Here is a 20,062-nt window from a genome sequence, read left to right as displayed (position 1 = left end):
AAGTCTCTCTTACTAAAACGAAAAAGTGAAGAATATGTCTCATATATATATATATATATATATATACGCACACATATATCAGAAAATTCTATTCAGCTAAATATTGTTTTAAATACACATCATGGCAATATGAATTAATTAAAAACGATTGATTTCAAAGAAGCTCATTAGGAGAAGCTGCATCTCATTTCACTAGAGCTGAGCTGAATGTTAGCGAGTTTTCATTTTCATGTTGGAATTTGCATGTTTGATGAGGGGGAATGTTTTGCTGAACACCAAGTCCTGCGATACCAATGACACCTCAGCCCCCAGAACAGTGGAAAATGCCAACTTTTTAGGCTCCATGGAACTGTGTGGCTCTTGAGCTACTGGCACAGTTCAGGGAAGACTCCTGGCCTAGAACTCTTGATGGGCAGATTTGCTAGGTCCATTTCCAAGGACAGTTTCCTTTTCCCAACTCCAGCGCTGTTCCATTCCAGTTTGGTGCTGACTTTTTCTTTTCTTTTCTTTTCACAAATAAATCGGTATGGATTTTTTGGAGTATTTCTCTTTAAAATTTTTGTGCAACTGTTTCAAATTGTATGCCTTTTTTTAACACATCCACCCATTGACTAAAGCATGTTTGTGCATACATATGCTCGACATGTACACCCTTTTGTAATGGACACCTTTTTCTTTCCACACTTTTCAAATGTGCACATTTCATCACAGAAAATGTATCCAGTCTGCATCAGTTTCAGTGATACAGTTAGACTGGAGAAATCAAATGGAGTAGATTTCTGACTAGGGATGTACGAAATACTTACCTCCAGGTCCTTATCCTAGCCTATCGTGTGAAAAAGCAGGGACGCAAATGGCATCCACTATGCCATGTGCGGCTGAAATGGTCTTAGTTTAAGCTAAATGCAGCCAGTTACGGCTGCATTTAGCTTAAACTAAGACCTTTGCAGTCGCAAATGGCATAGTGGACGCCATTTGTGTCCACAGTCAATCAGCCCAGACAGCGATACGGCAATGGCGGCCGTATCACTGGCGCTTCGGAGCCAGCTGGTGAGGAGGCTCCAGCCATTGAGGATTCCTTCTGGAGGCAGAGGTAAGTCTTCCGATCCTCCACAGACTCTGGAAGATGGATTCTTTTAAATCCGGCCTAAGTGGGGTCCATGGAGGATTTCTCCGCCCTACCTCATTCCTAGATCTGTCTGAGCAACGTTTTAGGCAGAGTCCCCTTATGTATCCTTGTAAGCCCACACCACACCAGCATGACTGGTAACAGTTCTGCCCCCATCCTTGCCAACTGTCACATGGGCTATTAACAGCACATTGAAATATGGAGGTGCTTTTGAATAACAGCAAAAGTGAAACCAAAAGCTCAGCTCTGCATTGTACTTTCATGTTTTTAAAATTCTGATTCACTTTAGTACAGCTTGCCTGTCCCTGTAGGTGTTTTTAGAAGGAAAAGCTCAGAGCCTCCTGAAAAGTTTTAACTAATACTTGGGCTTTTTTCGGGGGTGGGGCGGGGGTTCTGCCATATTCCAAAGGCTCAATGTACTTTACAATACACATGTCCTTGCCAATTTTATTTGCAATAGCCATGAACCCTGTGAGGTAGGCAAGGTTGAGAGACAGTGGCCTGGTTGCAGTTGGTCAATGCTGCTTCACAGAGATATGCATCTACAAACACAGGGGGACTGTTGGTTGGGCACATTCACTTGGGACCTGTGATTGGCCACAGCTACTTTAACCACGTGCTCTGTAGACATCACATGTGTTTGTGAACATCACAGTGCTTGCCACATGATGACATATCCACTACGTAATGAGTGAAGAATGAAGATCCATGGTGAGGTTCAAGGCTCAACCAAATTTGGCTGCTGGTTCTTCCACATCTGAACCTCTTGTTCTGTATGCAAAAACACCAAAAGAAAATCATAAACCAAAGACATCAAAATACTATTCTTTTGAAAGTTTTATAATATTTTCATTAAGGTGTTTAAAAAAACAAAAACAAACCAAAAGTGAGGCCCTTTATACATTTGCCAAATCCTGTGATTTCCTACTGGTGTACATTTTTGCTGCCCACAAAAGTTGCCTTGTTCAATAGAGGAAACTCACATCCATTAGTATATTCATTTATGGGTGCAACCGTCTCACACCCATTGTAAGAAATAGACTTGATGCACAAGGACCTTTAGGTGGTATTGAACTAGGGTCCCTTTGCCAGTGGAAATCATCAGCTGGCAAAACTGGGACATTGGCAGTTTTTAGTTACACCTCCTTCCTGCAGCTTCCTATGCCACCACCCCCCATCTACTCTGGAGGGTTGGGGTTCTTCTGAAGCAGATTTTGTACGGTTGCAGGGGGCTGCAGGCACTAGAGGGAAATGCTGAAAATTGAATCCTTTCCATTCCGCTGATAGATGTCTTCCATTGGAAGAGGGACACTAGTTGAATACTATCCTGTATGTGCACTGGAGCACAGGCAGGAGGCTCGATTGGAGTGCCTAAGTGTAATCCTACCTTGCAAAAATATTTTTGGGGGAGCCTGATGTTGTGTTGCCTTTTTTGTCTTCCTCTTTTTCTTCTTCCAACCCCCTTTCTACCTTCGTAATCATCTGATATTTGTACCACATCATCCTTACTTGGAGGCAAGCTATTCAGCAGAGTTTTGTACCGTACCTGTTTTTGGACTGTACTACATCAAAGTGGAAGGTTGCGTGCCTGAATCTTCCTCCTGTGACGGAGAACGGTTCGAACGAAGCTCCTCCTGACAGTCTAGATTCATATGTGCAGGCAGTTTAAATTGGGTAACACATTCAAACATATTGTCCCTCATCTGCGGTCTAGTAATACAGTTCAGGAACAAATACATCATGTCCGTCTGCTGATCATGTAGCTCAGCTCTGAGAGAATTCACTGTTATTTTTGGAAACATAGCACTAAAGGTCAAGTTTTAGCTCACAACTGTGTTCCTAGTAAGCTCAATTCCTCCCCTCTTGATGATATATGATTCCATTCTGAGTAGGTTCTTTTTGATGGCACTCTACAAGTAGGACCATGCACAATATTGTGAGGACAGTGTCTGTGTAATTTATATTGCTGTGTTTGCTGTCAAGTTCATTGCTGGTTTTTTTGTCTTCCCGTCTCTATTTCTGAAAACATATATAACTATTCTGTTTAATGAACACTCAGTGACATTGCTTTCACAGATCCAGGTCATAAGCTTTGCCACTGAACATAACTGGGACTCTCTTGAAATCTATGATGGTGGTGACATGACAGCACCAAGGCTTGGGAGCTTTTCAGGTATGTATAAATCCATATTGCCTTGTAGTGGCCAGAAGGTAGATGCAGTAAATTGAAACATCACTCTGTGTGTGTGTGTGTGTTTGCAAGCTCTTTCCTAACACCTCACTAAGGAATATTGTAATGATTATGAATGTGAAATGCTTTGGGCACTATAAAGTGATATGTAAGTGTAAGTATTACTGTTGTTATTGTTGTTACTATTACGTGCCTTTGATCATACCAAACTATGTCTGTAACATCAGCGTCAGAGCCCTACTTTCTGGCCCACCAGCAAGAACTATTAAGCTGGTGGGTAGGGAAGAGGCTTTCTCAGTGGTGGCCCCACTTCTTTGGAACTCCCTCCCTAGTATGGGTTCATCTCTGCTGGCATCAAAAAAACAACCCAAACCCTGAAGACTCAATTGTTCCAGGCTGCATTTGGTGCTTAAAATTTAGTAGCTGCTGTGTGTGTTTAATTGTATGTTTGTGTTTTTGTAGAATTGTAAGCCACCTTGTGAGGGCAGTGCGCCCTGGAAGGCAGGTTAAAAAATCACAGTCATCATCATCACCACAACCACCACCATCATCATCAGATTGGTAGTTGCTGAAAATGTGGAATTGGATATATCCATGCAGAGATTGGCATGTGGCAAAACAGTTGTGCAATAGATTCATCCTGCAAGCAACTTGCAACTAAGATTCATGTTTATAATGCAGTAGCAGAGTTGCTGGAAAAAAATTACCCACAGCAGTTTGCAGATTATATTAAAAGTATAGCTTAGCTGCCAAAATCATATATAAAACAGTATAACTAAACTACTTCTCCAATGCACTGAAAGTAAATCTTTCTGCTTTGCAACTGGTTCCTTTATTCTGAATGTTGCATTTGTTTTACATTTTCACTTCAAATCCTGCACATTCTGTTTATGTGAAGAATAATCCCATTGAAGTCAAAAAGGCTATATAGGAAAGATCAGTTTGATTCTGAAACTGTGAGTACATGTAATTCCGTGTTCTAACTAAGGTTAAGTTTCCTCAAATCTTATCTGGAAGTCTGAGAAAAAAATCTGGGACAGATCTATATCAGACTAAAATTAATGCTGTTTATAGTCAGTACATGAAAGATGAGAGATGTGCAGCCCAGTCCTATGGGGAGTAAGTTTTATTGAGCTCAGTGGAGCTTACTTCGAGGAAAGTGTACACAAAACTGTAGCACCAGATATGCTTGTTACATTCACTCTGTAAAAAAAGCTTTGCTTACATTTTGTTTCGTTTAAAGTGACTATATTGCATAGAACATGCCATGAATTATGTTTATCCTATACATTTGGCAGGTACCACAGTGCCAGCATTGTTGAACAGCACCTCCAATCAACTGTACTTGCATTTTCACTCTGACATTAGTGTGGCAGCTGCTGGTTTTCACCTGGAATACAAAAGTAAGATTTCTTTATTGGCACTGCACTCCTTAGTGTGATAGAATTCATACCATGCTGCTTTAAACTCCTTCGCTTCATAATTTCACATCCTCCTCCATTGCATTGACTTCCCCCCACTTTATTTATATTTATTTATGTAGTGATATATTTTGTTGTGACATGGATAAATGTTTGTTTTATGCAACTATTCTATATATTGGTTGATTTGTGTGTGTGTGTGTGTGCGCGCGCGCGCGCATGCGCACACGTGTGTGTATATATACACACACACAATTTCTGTGTGTGTCATATCCATATATGAAATGGGAAAATCTTTTAAAGGATTCAGGAGCAAATTGGTACAAATGGGCTAGGAATTCAACTCTTAACAAATATTCAGCATTACAACTGATCAAGGATTCATAGATCAAGGTTTCATAGCAAAGCTCTTCGGAAAGAGATAATATAACATCAAAACCAGAATTATTAATCTCTGAAAGAAAATTCTTTGCATACAGTTTTTGAAATGTTGTTCAAGTCAATAATTATGCAGATAATTATCATATTTTAAATGTCTCACTTTTTCTTTAAAGTGCTGTGTGGTGGGGGTAGGGATATAAAAAGTGTTTTGTTAACAAGAATGCCGCCATGTTATGTAGGTATAAGTTCCTTGAAAAATAAAGGATTGGGGTGCTATGTTATGGAGTTATTTATTTATTTTTTATTTAAAATATGTACATCCTACCTTTAAATCATAATTCACAAGATAGTTTACTACATATTTAAAAACAAAAGTTTAAGGATAAATATTATAACTACTTAACATATGTGAAGCATTTTAAAATATGTTAAAGCACTGTTGGAATGCTAATTATTCTGGTGGTTCTTCTTCTAACATGGTGAATTAAGTAGGGTTTTTTTGCTACATGTACTTGGATCAGGAAGCAAGTGTATTTTATGCCATTTTATGTACAAACTTTGAGGAAATTCATTACCAGGTGTTTTTTTAAAATGTGCACATCTCCGAAAATTCTCTATCCTATTTGGCAGAAGGCCAAGACATTTTGCTGGATAATGTCTAGGAGAGGGCAGAATTCTCCAGAAGTTCAGGAAATAACATTTCTCAGAAATTTCCAGTTACAAGTGAATGAAACTATATTGTTAGTTCTTATTGGTGGATAAAGGAAGTAATGGGCCAACAGAGGAGGAATGGAAAGATTAGGGGCCATTTCTTCCTTCAACATAGGGATGTATGAAAGTCACTTACGGTTTACCTGTTCGCGGATTATGTTGATGGGGGGGCATTCCGTCCCTCCCCCCGGAATCCTCGCCGGGGGGGAGGCACTCCGTTCATCCCCCCCCGGAATCCTCCGAGGCCGGCTGTGCTCCGCGGCAGCTCCGCGGAGCAGCCAGCCAGGCCCGGCCAGGCCAGAGCCGTCCGCAGCCAGATTTCTGGCCGCGGAGGGCTCTGGGTAAAAAAAAAATGGCCACCGCATTTGCGTTCCTTATTTTTGGCCGTCTTAGTCTACGTAAATATTTACGTAGACTATGATGGCGAAAATCAAGGGGAACGCAAATAGCGTAGCGGGCGATATTTGCATCCCTTTTTGATTCCCTGTTTTAGCCTACGTAAATATTTACGTAGGCTAAAACAGGGAATCAAAAAGGGACGCAAATAGCACCCGCTACGCTATTTGCGTTCCCCTTGATTTTTGCCGTCATAGTCTATGTAAATATTTACGTAGATTAAGAGGGCAAAAATAAGGAAGGCAAATGGCGGCGGCCGTAGCCGCCGCCATTTGCGTATGCGGTTGTTGTTGTTTTTACCCACCCAGCCATGATAGGCTACGTAAATCTTTATGTAGCCTATCACGTCTTTCTCTTTCTTTCTTTCTTTTTTTTTTTACCAGAGTGGAAATGGCGGCAGCGGCAGCCGGTCGGAAGACCGGCCGCTGCAGCCGCCGCTGCTGCAGCAGCCGCCGCCACGCGGAAGATTTGCCCCAGGTGAGTCTCGTCCCGGGGGGGATCCGCGGGGGGGCGAGGGGGGGCTGGCCGTTCCGCCACGGAGTTCGGGGGGGCCAAATGCACTGGCATTTGGCCTCACCGTGATCCGTGGTGGAATTCTCTGCCATCCCTACTTCAACAACAGTAATAAAAGAATATTAAAGACTATTAAAACTAGATCCACAGTTGTGCCTGAAATTATCCATCCTATTAGGGGGCAGAGACATGGGGGGAAACATTTTCCAAATATTCTTGGGGATGCAGTTGAAATTCTCCAACAGTTTATGCAAACTCCCGTCCCAATATTTTGTGATAAATTTCAGCCCTCATCTTGTTTACAATTCTATGTAGTCTGGACTAGACTTTAAACATTAAACTATGATATTCTTGCTAGAGATATACGAATCCCTTACCTTGTTCCATTCCGGGGATCCACAGTGGGGGGGGAGGCGCTCCGTCCCTCCCCCAGGAATCCTCCCCAGCCAGCTCCGCTGCACGGCAAGGCCGTGGAGCCACCAGCCAGGGCCAGCTGCAGCCAGACTTCTGGCCACTGCCGGGCTGCTGCGGCCACAAATGGCGGCCGTCGTAGCAGCTGCCATTTGCGTCCCTGCCTTTTGCCATGATAGGCTACATAAATACTTACATAGCCTATCATGGCAAAGAGCAGGGGCGCAAATGGTGTAGAGGCCGCCATTTGTGCCCCTGCTCATTGCTGTGATAGTCTACGTAAGTATTTACGTAGCCTATCATGGCTTAATGCAGCCACACAAATGGCGGCCGCTACGACGGCCACCATTTGCGGCCGCAGCAGCCCAGCAGCAGCCAGAAGACAAGCCGGAGCCACTGCATTCACCACCGCATTCGCCGCCGCATCCGCTGCCAGGTAGGTCTGCCCCAGGGGGATTTCAGGGGGTGGGGGGGGGAGGCCGTTGTTCCATGGACTCCGGGGGGAGTCTGTGGCAGATTTCTCCAACATCCCTAATTCTTGCTGATGAAAGGCAGTTGATTTCTGAGATTTGATAAATGCCCTACCCCCACATCTGGCTTACCTGGCTGTGGGGGTGGGCATTGCAGGTGGGTGGGGTGAGCAGATGTGGTGGGCTGCCATTGGTGGAACCCCGTGGCACCATTGGGAAAGTGAGGGGCTGGAGAGGCCCTGCACCCCTCCCAACAGCCTCTCACTCACGTGGCTCCCTCCCGCCCTCCCTTAAGCAGTGAGGGTGCCAACTAGGGATGTGGAGAATTCCACCACAGACTCAGGGGGGCAGATTCTTAGAATCCACCCCCCCGGAGTCTGTGGTGGAATGGACCACCCCCACCCCACCACCCCACGAAGTCCAACCCGGCTGGATCCTACCTGGCACCGCCAGGTCTGGGTCCATCTGCGGCCGGTCTTCGGATGCAAATGGCATCCTGCCTAGTGGACGCCATTTGCGTCCCTTCCCCTTACCATGATAGGCTACATAAATCTTTATGTAGCCTATCATGGTAAGGACCAGGGATGCAAATGGTGTGCGTTACACCATTTGCGTCCCTTCCCCTTACCGTGATAAGCTACCTAAGATTTACATAGCCTATATCACATAAAGATTTATGTAGCTTATCATGGGAAGGAGAAGGGACACAAATGGCATCCTCTAGGCCAGATGCCATTTGTGTCCGAAGACCGGCTGCGGCCAGAACTCTGGCTGTGGCCGGCGGCTCCGCAGACTTGTTGTGGAGTGGAGCTGGCCGGGGAGGATTCTGGGGGGAGGACCAGATCGCCTCCCCCCCACAGACCCCCCAGCGGACTCCAGGTAAGGGGTTTTCGTACACCCCTAGTGCCGACTGGTTGCCCTGTTCGAGGCCAAGTAGGAATTTTTGGCTCACAGTGCGATTGGCCTGGGCCGTGCATCTTTTTGCCTACTTCACACTGTTAATGGGGTTGGGCGTGTCCTTTAGGTAAATTTGGTCTAATTCTTTCTCAGTCTAGGTCATATTACAAATGGCAGCCAGGACGGGCAAAGGAGAATGAGCTTAGGGATGGTGAGCATTCAGAGGCACCTCATGATGACAGGTGATGCCTGAGGCCTCCCGAACGGGTTTTGCGGCTCAGTGGGGGGGATAAGGGTTGCCTGGGAGACTGAATCATCTCAGTCACCCAGGAGCTTTGCGGCCCGGGAGGGGGTGGCAGGGGAAGGTCTACCTCCCCCAGAAGGGGCAGTCCGGAGGGGCGGCGATGCTGTTACACCACTCCTCAGGCTGGGTATGTATTATTATTATTACCATTATTACCATTATTATTATTATTATTATTATTATTATTATTATATTTATATTCCACCTTTTTCCCAGTACTGGGACTCAGTTTTTACCCATAAAAGTGCCAGCTAGCTGCTGGTACAGTCAGTGCCCATCCTAAGTTTCCCCTTTGCAGATGTTTCAACAAATGTCTCCCCTTTTTTTAATCCAAGCACTTGTGTCTGTTTCTTTATTACCCCATCTCAGCTCGCAATTGAGGAAAATTTTGTGCTTTCCCGTTACATGTAGGCATTTATGTCCTTTTCAAATTCTAAAAAAATATCAATATAGGATAGTGGTGTCTTCTTTGCATAAGTATGTGCATCAGTAAGTCATCCATATTACTTAGAGATCATCATTACAGCGGCAACTCTCAGCATTTTAGGTTGTATAGAGATATGGAATTTTACTCTGATAAATGGCTTGACAAAGGTTTGATTCCCAAAACATCTTTGTATTTGACTATGCAAACATTATGGTGCCTTGTAGAAGGGCAATAAACATTTTCTGTGAGATTCAGTCTTATTAGAGTATGCTAATAAGATACCAAATATTCCCTTAATGTTGATATTCATCTCCTTTTAACGAGCACCCACAAACAAGCAAATACACCGATAAGCATCAATAGTAATACTTATAATTGGAGTAATCACTTTTCTAGAATGTTAATGGGTACAAATTTTTGGAAAGGCCAGATTTCCAGCTGATGATAAATATTCAGAACCAGCCATCAGCCACAGGGTATCTTTATTTGGTGGTTCAATTCCAATATTTATTTCTATTTGTATGCAAAGCTTTTTGTAAATTATATGAAGAAGAGTAATTTATTGATTGTACCAGATGAGTTTGTGTATCTTATTTCTACCGGATGTGATTTGAGAGGCTGCTACTTATGATATATTTTAGAAATACCTGCAGATGTTGTGCTCTGGACATGATTTAACTAACCCAGTTGCTAATCTCTGTAGCTGACTATTGATGCTACCTGTTATTCCCAAAGTTAGGCCAAGCCTTCTGGCTTCCTTTAACAAACATAACACTAGGCTGCAGTTCAACACTTGACAAAAGAGTTGCAGACTAAGAAATTTGCTGCCACAGAATGTGTTGATGGCCACCACATTAAAAGTGGAGACTTTAAAGGGGGGTTGTACAAATTTAAGGCTATCAATTGCTACTTGCTACCTCCAGGAACAAAATCAGCACACCTTTGAATACCAGTTGCTGGATAACTACCGCACAGATGAGAGCTATTGCTCTCATGTCTTGCATGTAGGGATGGCGGAGAATTTCTCCCCGAATCTTCGGGGGGCTGAGCACCAACACATTCGGCCCCCCGAAATTGGCGGTGAAATTCTCTGCCCCCCCGCCCCCCCAGGATGGGACTTACCTTTGGCGAATGTCCCTCCCGGCGGCGGGTCCCGGCAGCGGTTTGTCGGCCTTTCGTCGGGGGCGGGGGTGGCTGCCGACCGGCTGCCGCCGCTGCCATTACAAGGTAAAGTGTTAAAAAAAACAACAACCCCGTGATAGGCTATGTAACGATTAACGTAGTCTATCACGGCTAGATTTCCACAGTCAGCCGTGATAGGCTACGTAAATTGTTATGTAGCCTATCACAGGTGACTTTGAAAAAAAAAAAAAGCGCGTACGCAAATGGCGGCGGCATATGGGTGCCGCCATTTGCATTCCTTATTTGGTCCCAGTAGTCTATGTAAAGATTTACATAGGGAACCTTTTTTTCTGTTGGGGACTACAGCCTCTCAAGGGTAATCTGACGGGCTGCTTGCTGGTAGTGGGTAGGCTGAATCAAATGGTGGGCAAAGCCACCCTTTTCTCCCTCTCTCTTTCTTCTGTTGCCTTCTCTCTCTCTTTCTCTCCCTCTCCTTCCCCCAATATCTCTCCCTCCCTTCCCACCCAGGGCACTGCTGGGAAAGGTACAGTTCACCCTTTCAAGAGGTCTGAACTGATTGCTTGCAGATGGCTTTTGAAATTGGGCTGAGGGCTGTAATGTCTGAATTCATAGACCACTGGCAAACCACAGTTAGGCCCATTGTTCTGCTTCAAGAGCTCCTGTACCATGGAGATGGGAATGAACTCTTGGACCTATGAATCTGAGTCCCTAAGCATATAGGAAACAGAAGAAGACAAGCTGCTCTAAACCGTGGTTTGCCTGTTCTACATCTAGAAGCTCCAACTATCATATGGATTTCTAAGCTATTGTTAGCACAAAACATAATTTCCATAATTTTGGAACACAGCTGTTGAATAATAAGATATATGCCTGTACTTCCCAAAGTACAGAACACAGCTGTTGAATTTGTTCCCAACTTTTTGGATTTCAAAATAGTTTCTGCTGAAATTATAAATGCACTCCTAAGCTCTGTCTCTCCCATGCATTCCTATTCTGTCTACTCTCTCCCTTTTCTAACTGACCCTTTGTTGAAGGGAAGGGAAGGGAAGGGAAGGGAAGGGAAGGGAAGGGAAGGGAACGTTCCTTTTGTGCAAGCACCGGGTCATTACTGACTCCTACAGGGACGCTGCTTGCGCTGGCATTTTCATGGCAGACTGTAGCGGGGTGGGTTGCCATTGCCTTCCTCAGTCATGACTACCTTTCCCCAGCAAGCTGGGTACTCATTTTACCGACCTTGGAAGGATGGAAGGCTGAGTCTACCTGAGCCAGGCTACCTGAGACCCGGCTTCTGCTGGGATCGAACTCAGGTCATGGGGAGAGTTTCGGTTGCAATATTGCCGCCTACCACTCTAAATTTTGTGTATGCTGTTTGTAAAAGTACCACAAGCAGTGATAGCTCTTCATAAATAATGATAAATAATGACAGCTCTTATAAGTTATAAAGGTTATCCCTCTCCCAATAAATGCTTTTTTACAACTGCATTATTATTAATTTCCAGTTATACTCAATTATTGAAATGCAATTTAAAGTAATAACATAAGTTAGCAGAACAACTATTAAAGTAACTTATTGCAATATTTTAAATTAAACTGAAATACAATTCGCATTGATTTTTCCAGCACTTCATGTCTGTTCAACCAATTTAGAATCAGCCCTGATGTGATAAGCATCTTTCTCACAAAAGTAAAATCTGGGGGCTTGTTTTGCAAGTTCCTTATTAATTTCTTTGTAAATTAGACAAGGGTTCCAAATTAGAAGGAATCTAGAGGACTTCCTTGGCAAATTGTTTCCTTATTTTGATGTGAGTGTTTTTCCAGGATGTGGAAAGGAGGTCCCACTTAGGGATGGGTGAACAAGCAATGTTCAAACTCGGCAAGATTCTCTAAATATCAGCTCGCTGCTCTCTCCTTGATTTGTGCTCATGTTTGCAGTTGCTGTTCATTTTGTGTGAATGGGGAAATAGCACAAAACAAACACCTACTGAACATGCAAGTTCCGTAAACAATTCCAATATTTGCACTAATTTCCAAAATTGCACATATTTCCCCTGTAGACTAAAGCATGGGTGATTTAAAATTTTGAGGAAGTTGCACAGTTTGAAGAATCTGTGCATTTTGAGAAAGTTGTACATTTTCTGAGTAGACATTTCATGAACGTGATGTCAGCTTCAGGAATTTGTGAACATTTGGGGGTAAAATGCAGTCCCATTCATGTATGAGATAGAAATTGTGGCATTTTTGAGTGAACTGAGAACTGAACTGAAATTCTCATACATCTCTACTCCCACTCTTTCTTCAGTCAGTGAGTCACTGATGGAATTTTATCAGTCTTTCATTTGTTTTGCTTTGTTTTGCAAGCTATGTTAGTGTTACTATGAAAAGGAATGAAGCTCCTTCCATCCACAAAAGTGAGAGTGATCTGGTAGAAACTTCTGCTGGAGGAAAGAGGGGGAAAGCAATTTCATCTTCCCTCTGGGAAGGCCCCTGCACCACCCACACACTGTTCCAGAGGGATCCCCAAACCTCTGGAAAAGATTGGGGAGGTTACAAGGGGCAGCTGAAGAAGAGGGAATTGGTGAAAATCCTTCTTCTGGTGGAGTGTCCCATGAATATAACTGCTGAGGGGAAGCTCCCACCCTTTGGTCCAAGTCAGGATCCAAGTCTATGTCTTGTGAGCATAATTTGGTAATGTACTGTTAGAGCAATCACCAACTTATCTTGGATTGCATCTGTAGTCTTAACATTCCAGTCCAAAATACATTTACATGAAAGTAAGCCTCACTGAAACCAGTGGCACCCAATTAAAATGCTTAACATCAGGGTGCTAGACAGCACTGCCTGTTTCTGACAAAGATTATTTCACTTTCAGATTGCTCGACCTCTGTAAACAAACAACCCTCTAGAACTTAATAGCTTTTTAGCATCACTATGTAAGCAAAATAATTGCACTGTGGGTAGATTATAATAATATAACCGAGCAGCTGGCTACACAGAAAGTGGTCCAGAATACACAGCAGCAGCAGTGCAAGATGGAGCATCAGGTTCCTTTGACTGATGCTAATTTGCTTGTGTGTTTTGAATAGAATAAATGACTCTGTTGATAAAGATGGAGGGAGATGTCAGGGTGGAAACTGAGCCCATAGAGCCCCAGAGCAGTTCTGATTCTGAGGGAGAACAGCAATCCATGGGAGAGGATCACGCTCATCTCTCACAAGCACAGCAGCTGGCAGAGATTCCTCCTGCCAGCATTCCTAGGATAGATAGTGACCCTGGCAGCGAGAGAGCGCTGGAGGGGGGCTTGCTGAACCCTTGGCACAGACACAGGGAGCGATGACAGATGGAGGGTGCCAAAAGGAGGCGTAGTGCTCATTTGGCGCTCAAACAACGGTTGCATCCCGAAGACCCAAGTGAAAGAGGGAGGATCTCTCCATAGCCCATAAGTTCAGAGTCTTCCCGTGGTTCCCCTTCAAATGTGGACCAACTGCCTTACCTGGAGCTTAGGCTACACTGCTATCTTTCCCCAGTGCTGTTCCTTGCTTAGTCGCTAGTGATTAGTATCTGAAAGAGTCATAAAGGAATAAAGGAATAAAGCCTCAGAAAGAATCCTTGTCGTCTGTCTCCTGAGTTGGCTATTGGAGGGGACTGCAAGAGGAAGCTAGGGTGCTCCTGACAGGAGAAATATCTGTATCTACTTTGGTTGCATTTGTACCAGGAGATATTTGGGTTATATTAATCTGCCCCTTCCACTCAAACCCCATGGTGTTGCAAGGGGAAGGTGGTGTAGTGTCCAGCTCTGGACAGTAAGCAGAAGACCTAGCTATGTGTCTGCATCTGCACATCTGCACATAGCTAGCACAAGGGCAGGGCTTTGGGGTAACCTATTTAACTCCATCACTGTTCCCCACAGGCTTAATCAGAATTTTCTTGGTCCCACTGGTATGCAGGACAAGCACACGCTGGTTGCATAATGGACTGGGGCAGGGGGGAGGTCCCATCAATCAAATACGGGAAGGGTGTGACTTTTCCCTTTTTGTAATGCTTAACTTGAGCAAAAATTGGGCCGTTAGTGTGGTGCATTTAATCAGAATAGCACAATTGGTCACTACACCAGGGCAGTGCTAGGAGAATTAAGACTTAGTAATTGGGGACCTCACCTGCCGGGGCCCAAAGGGAATTCCTGCGTAGGGATGGGGGGGGGAGAGAAATTTCTTCAGTTCACATTTTCATATGAACTTATCGAAATTTGCACTTCTGAAATACTATGCAAAATGAAACTAAGTTATCCTCCAAAAGTCACACTCCTCCAAATTTTGCAGTTCTATTTTCAATTTAAAAAAAAATCTATAAAATGCATATAAATAATGATAAAAATTAAATCTAAGACTGGAAAAAAGAGAAACTGGGAGAAACTGAAACTGACAGATTCATCCATTCCTACTGCTGAAACCTGCCACTCAGAACTATGGGGGACAAGGAAAGGAATGCCGCTGGGCTTGGATGGCTCACACTCTCAAAGTCTTGGGGCTCAGGGAGTGTGATTCAGCAGGACTTCCCTCAACACCCAAAAATGGTGGCCATAGAGAAGGAAGCATGCAGTAAGCTACTGGCTGACCCTCACCTAGTCAGAGCGGGAAGTAGTACCTTCTCCTGCCTTAACAAAATGCTTGCACATTTTGATCTATTGCAGATCTCATTCATTGTAAAGTCAATAAAGTTGTGGCCCTAGTTAACCCAGTGTCCAGTGTTTCACTTCTTTATTCTGAATGTGGACTCAATATACCTCTCTCCATATTTAAGCTTATACTGAGCTATTTTGTTGTTGCTAATATGTCGCTGAAAAGTTGTGCTACAATAACATTTTAATAAAATAAGTTTCAGATGGGTATTGCCTTTTCTTCCAAGTGGAATATGGCCATTGTATTTCATAAGTGCATTTGCAGACAATGTACCCAAATCTAGGGGTGCACGAAAGTCACTTACCTGGTCTCGCAGCTTTTCGCGGTGGGGGGGAGGCGCTTCACTGCTCCCCCCACGAAGTTCAGGCCGGGGGAAGGCTTCCCGCCTCGCCCGGCCAAAATTCAGGCCGGGGAGGAGGCACCTCGCCTTGCCCGGCCGCGAAATTAAAAGTTAAAAAAAAATGCCCCCGTGATAGGCTACGTGACAATTAATGTAGCCTATCACAGCTAGATCTGCAAAGTCAGCTGTGATAGGCTACGTAAATCGTCACGTAGCCTATCACGGGTGACTTTAAAAAAAAAAAAAGCACGTATGCAAATGGCGGCCCCCATAGGGAGCCGCCATTCGCATTCCTTATTTGGTCGCTGTAGTCTACGTAAATCTTTACGTAGACTATGGCGAAAATAAGGGCAACGCAAAGAGCTGAAAAGGCTACGTAAATCGTCACGTAGCCTATCACGGGTGACTAAAAAAAAAAAAAAGCACGTACGGATAATGGCGGCCCCCATAGGGAGCCGCCATTTGCATTCCTTATTTGGTCGCCGTAGTCTACGTAAATCTTTACATAGACTACAGCGACCAAATAAGGAATGGGAATGGTGGCTCCGTATGGGGGCCGCCATTATCCGTACGTGCTTTTTTTTTTTTTTTTAAGTCACCCGTGATAGGCTACGTGACGATTTACGTAGCGTATCATGGCTGACTTTGCAAATCTAGCCGTGATAGGCTACGTTAATCGTCACGTAGCCTATCACGGGGGCGTTTGTTTTTTCTTTTATTGGAATGGCGGGGGCGGCAGCCGGTCGAAAGACTGGCTGCCGCTCCCGCCCCGGACGAACACCTGCTGAACCGCCGGTCGGATCCTCCGCCGGGAGGGACATTCGGCAAAGGTAAGTCCCGTCCCGGGGGGGTGCGGGGGGTGGGGGGGTGCGGAGAATTTCTCCCCAAAACTTGTTTGGGGGGCCGAACACGTTGGCGCTCGGCCCCCCGAAGTTTCGGGGAGAAATTCTCCGCCATCCCTACCCAAATCTAGAAACAGTGACTGTTCCAGAAAACTAGCAACTGTGTTTTTCCATTTTATTCTGTAGTGGGTTTAGAGATTCTAATCTGGATTGGGACCCTAGCTGGGAGAGGAGGGGGTGTTTCAGGAAAATTTATTCCTTTCCCTGTCTTTGATCCCAGTCCAGATCAGGGTCTTGTGCCTGCAGTTTATATTGCCAAATTGTCTTCAAAGAAATCTGTGTTTTGGCCCTCACTCTGGTCCTCCTGTAATTTGAGCTCTGGTTCTGATATGAAATACAAGATATGAAATGGACATAGAATGTCTGAGAATAGATTAGGGATGTCAGAGAATTCTACATGAATTTTTACTGGGACTGAATTCTGACAAATCCTGTTGGTGGAATCCTTCTTGGAACGGGGCGGCCTTGTCATCCTGGACTGGAGCTCACATGGACCCTTTTTCTTTTGTCCGCTGAACAGCAGATTTTACAAAAATAATCACAAAAAGAAATCCGTAAATAGGGATGTACGAAATTGACTCACCATTTCGTCTGGAGTCAGTCGCAGTGGGGGGGAGGCGCTCCATTCCTCCCCCTGAAATTCTCCCCAGCTGGCTCCGCTCTGCAGTGACTCCACGGAGCCACTGGCTACGAAGAGATGCAAATGGTGCTACGAAGAGATGCAAATGGGCTACGAAGAGATGCAAATGGGCTACGAAGAGATGCAAATGGCGGCTGCCGTAGCCGCCACCATTTGCGTCCCTGTCTTTTGCCATGATAGGCTACGTAAATATATACGTAGCCTATCACAGCAATAGGCAGGAATGCAAATGGCAGCCACTGTAGCCACTGCCATTTGTGCCCCTGTCTTTTGCCGTGATAGGCTACGTAAATATATACGTAGCCTATCACAGCAATAGGCAGGGACGCAAATGGAGGCAGCTACGTGTATATTTACATGGCCTATCACGGCCTCTGCAGGGACGCAAATGGCGTCCCTGTGTTAGCTGTGATAGGCTACATAAATACTTACGTAGCCTATCATGGCTAGGGGTGCACGAAAAGTCAGTTACCTGGTCTCGCAGCTTTTCGCGGTGGGGGGGAGGCGCTTCGCTGCTCTCCCCCTGAAGTTCAGGCCGGGGGGGGGGAGGCTTCCTGCCTCGCCTGGCCGAACTTCAGGCCGGGGGGGAGGCTTCCCGCTTCGCCCGGCCGAAATTCAGGCCGGGGAGGAGGCACCCCGTCTCCCCGGCCGCGAAAGAAAAAGTGAAAAAAAAAAACCTGTGATAGGCTACGTAATGATTAACATAGCCTATCACAGCTAGATTTTCAAAGTCAGCTGGGATAGGCTACGTAAATCTTTACGTAGCCTATCATGGGTGGCTTTGGAAAAAAAAAAGCACGTACGCAAATGGCGGCATCCATGGGCGCCGCCATTTGTGTTCCTTATTTGGGCCCAGCTAGTCTATGTAAAGATTTATGTAGACTACGGCGAAAATAAGGGCAACGCTATTTGCGTTGCCCTTATTTTCTCCGTAGTCTACGTAAATCTTTATGTAGACTACCCGTGCCCAAATAAGGAATGCAAATGGCGGTGCCCATAGGCACCGCCATTTGTGTACGCGCTTTTTTTTTTCCAAATCCACCCATGATAGGCTACGTAAAGATTTACGTAGCCTATCACGGCTGACTTTGAAAATCTAGCCGTGATAGGCTACATAAATCGTTAAGTAGCCCATCACGTGTGTGTGTTGTTGTTTTTTTACTTTACTTTGAAATGGCGGTGGCGGCAGCCGGTCAGAAGACCGGCTGCCGCCCCCGCCAAAACGCCGCCAAAACGCCGCCGGGACCCGCCGCCAAGAGGGACATTCGAAGGAGATAAGTCCCATCCCAGGGTGGCTGGGGGCGGAGAATTTCACCACCAATTTCAGGGGGCCGAATGCGTTGGCATTTGGCCTTCCGGAGATTCGTGGAGAAATTCTCCGCCATCCCTAGCGGATTCCCCACCAGAATGGATGGTGGGGAATCCGTACATCCCTAGAATAGATGGGGAAACATTCTTTGATGAGGAAGAGAGTGAATGATAATAGTCTAACAACTGATATGTTAGACATCAGAGTACAGTTCTGTCCATTTTGCAGATGCAGGGCTGTGGCTAAGAGAGCACTGATTTACCAAAGGCTTTCTAAAGCATATCTTCACCCCTCGTGAGATAGACATTCATTCTGTGCTGGGATTTGAATCTCATACCAATAGCTATGTGTTACACCAGCTCTTAAGTCCTGAGGGTGTATAATGTAAGAGAATCACTTAATTATAATGTTTAATATGGTGTATATTGTTTCAAAAAAGAATAAACATTGTCTTGTGGTTTTCTTTAGAATTCCATTATTAGTTGCAATAATGATGCTATCTCTATTGCTAGTTTGACTGACAGCTATTCTTTGATGTAAGAAATCAACCATATCATCAGGTTATTTTCTGTGCTACAAGGAATCATTAGCTGTAGAAAAGCCCATTTAGATTAATGGAAGAATTAACTAAATGCTTGAGTCAAAAGAGCAACAAACTCTACCAGGAGTTCATTAAAGTTCTCAAATTTTAATCTGTCAGAATAAAAGCAAACTGAAGGAAATCAAGAGTTCACAAGACAAACTGTATTTTTTAATATACATTGATACTGCTTTTCTAAAAAATACATCTGTGTATACTGTAGTTAGTTCAAAACAAATGGTGTAAGAATCTCTTCATCCCTAGCTAAAACAATGTTTTGTTCCTGTCTATATCAGAGCCTGTGATCAGCATTTTGAAGTAGTTCCACTATACATTATTGTACTAGTGTGTTTTATATATCTATCTGTTAAGCAAATTTCAATTTCAAGAACTAGATGTCTGAGAAATTTCATCTGCAGTATTGGTAAAATTGCACTTTGATGCTTTTGGAAGAACAACCACATAGATTATCCCGCCGCTAGTCACCAAATATGGAAGAAATACTTAAGGTTTGACCATCACTGTTCTCTTTTAAAAGGGATGGACGAATGCATGGATTTTGGTTTCTCTCAGTTCCTCATTTTTCCAGTCTTAAATTCAGTTCATCTCAAACTTATAGAATTTCTCCATTCTTAAATTCACTTTGTCAAGAACTTTGACATATTTTTTTCAAATTTGCATGAAAATTCATAAGCATTTTTGTGTAGATTTCTTCTAATTAGGTGATGGCAGAAAAATCTGCTGCAGACTCAAATAAGGCCAGATTCTCAAGAATCTGACCTGCGAAGTCTGCAGTGGACTAGCTCTACTCACCTATGGGTCTGCTGGATTCCCCATGGGACAGCTGTCCTCCAGTCCATTCTAAACTAGGGATGTCAGAGAATTCCACCACGGACTCCAGAATTCTCCCCCGGAATCCGTGGCGGAATGGCCTCCTCCACCGCCACCCCGCGGAATCCCCCCAGGACGGAGCGCACCTGGCGGCGGATGCAGCGGCTCCAGCGGCGGATGCAGTGGCGGCGGCTCTGGCTGGTCTCCCAACCACTGCCAGGCTGCTACAGCCGCAAATGGCAGCCATCGTAGCGGCCGCCATTTGCGTGGCTGCCCTTCTTCGTGATAGGCTACGTAAATACTTAAGTAGCCTATATCACAGCAAAGAGCAGGGGCGCAAATGGCAGCTGCTATGCCATTTGCGCCCCTGGTCTTTGCTGTAATAGGCTA

At 44.6% G+C, this 20,062-nt stretch overlaps 1 protein-coding gene across 1 annotated transcript in view; it reads left to right on the top strand.

Annotated features, from left to right (window-relative positions):
- CSMD1 (CUB and Sushi multiple domains 1) overlaps positions 1-20,062 on the top strand; it is a 1,446,416-nt gene that overhangs the window by 1,226,342 nt on the left and 200,012 nt on the right. The window contains exons 36-37 of the mRNA XM_084811779.1: positions 3,206-3,302; positions 4,619-4,723. Coding sequence (XP_084667905.1) covers positions 3,206-3,302; positions 4,619-4,723 — 202 coding nt within the window. The remainder of the gene's footprint in view (positions 1-3,205; positions 3,303-4,618; positions 4,724-20,062) is intronic.

This window comes from Heloderma suspectum, chromosome 1 (genome assembly GCF_057233095.1).
Source record: "Heloderma suspectum isolate Gila_16-S chromosome 1, 16-S_ref, whole genome shotgun sequence".
In the NCBI taxonomy this organism is placed as follows: Eukaryota; Metazoa; Chordata; class Lepidosauria; order Squamata; family Helodermatidae; genus Heloderma; species Heloderma suspectum.
Note: the sequence above shows the minus strand (reverse complement) of the source record. Positions and strands in the feature narration are given on the sequence as shown.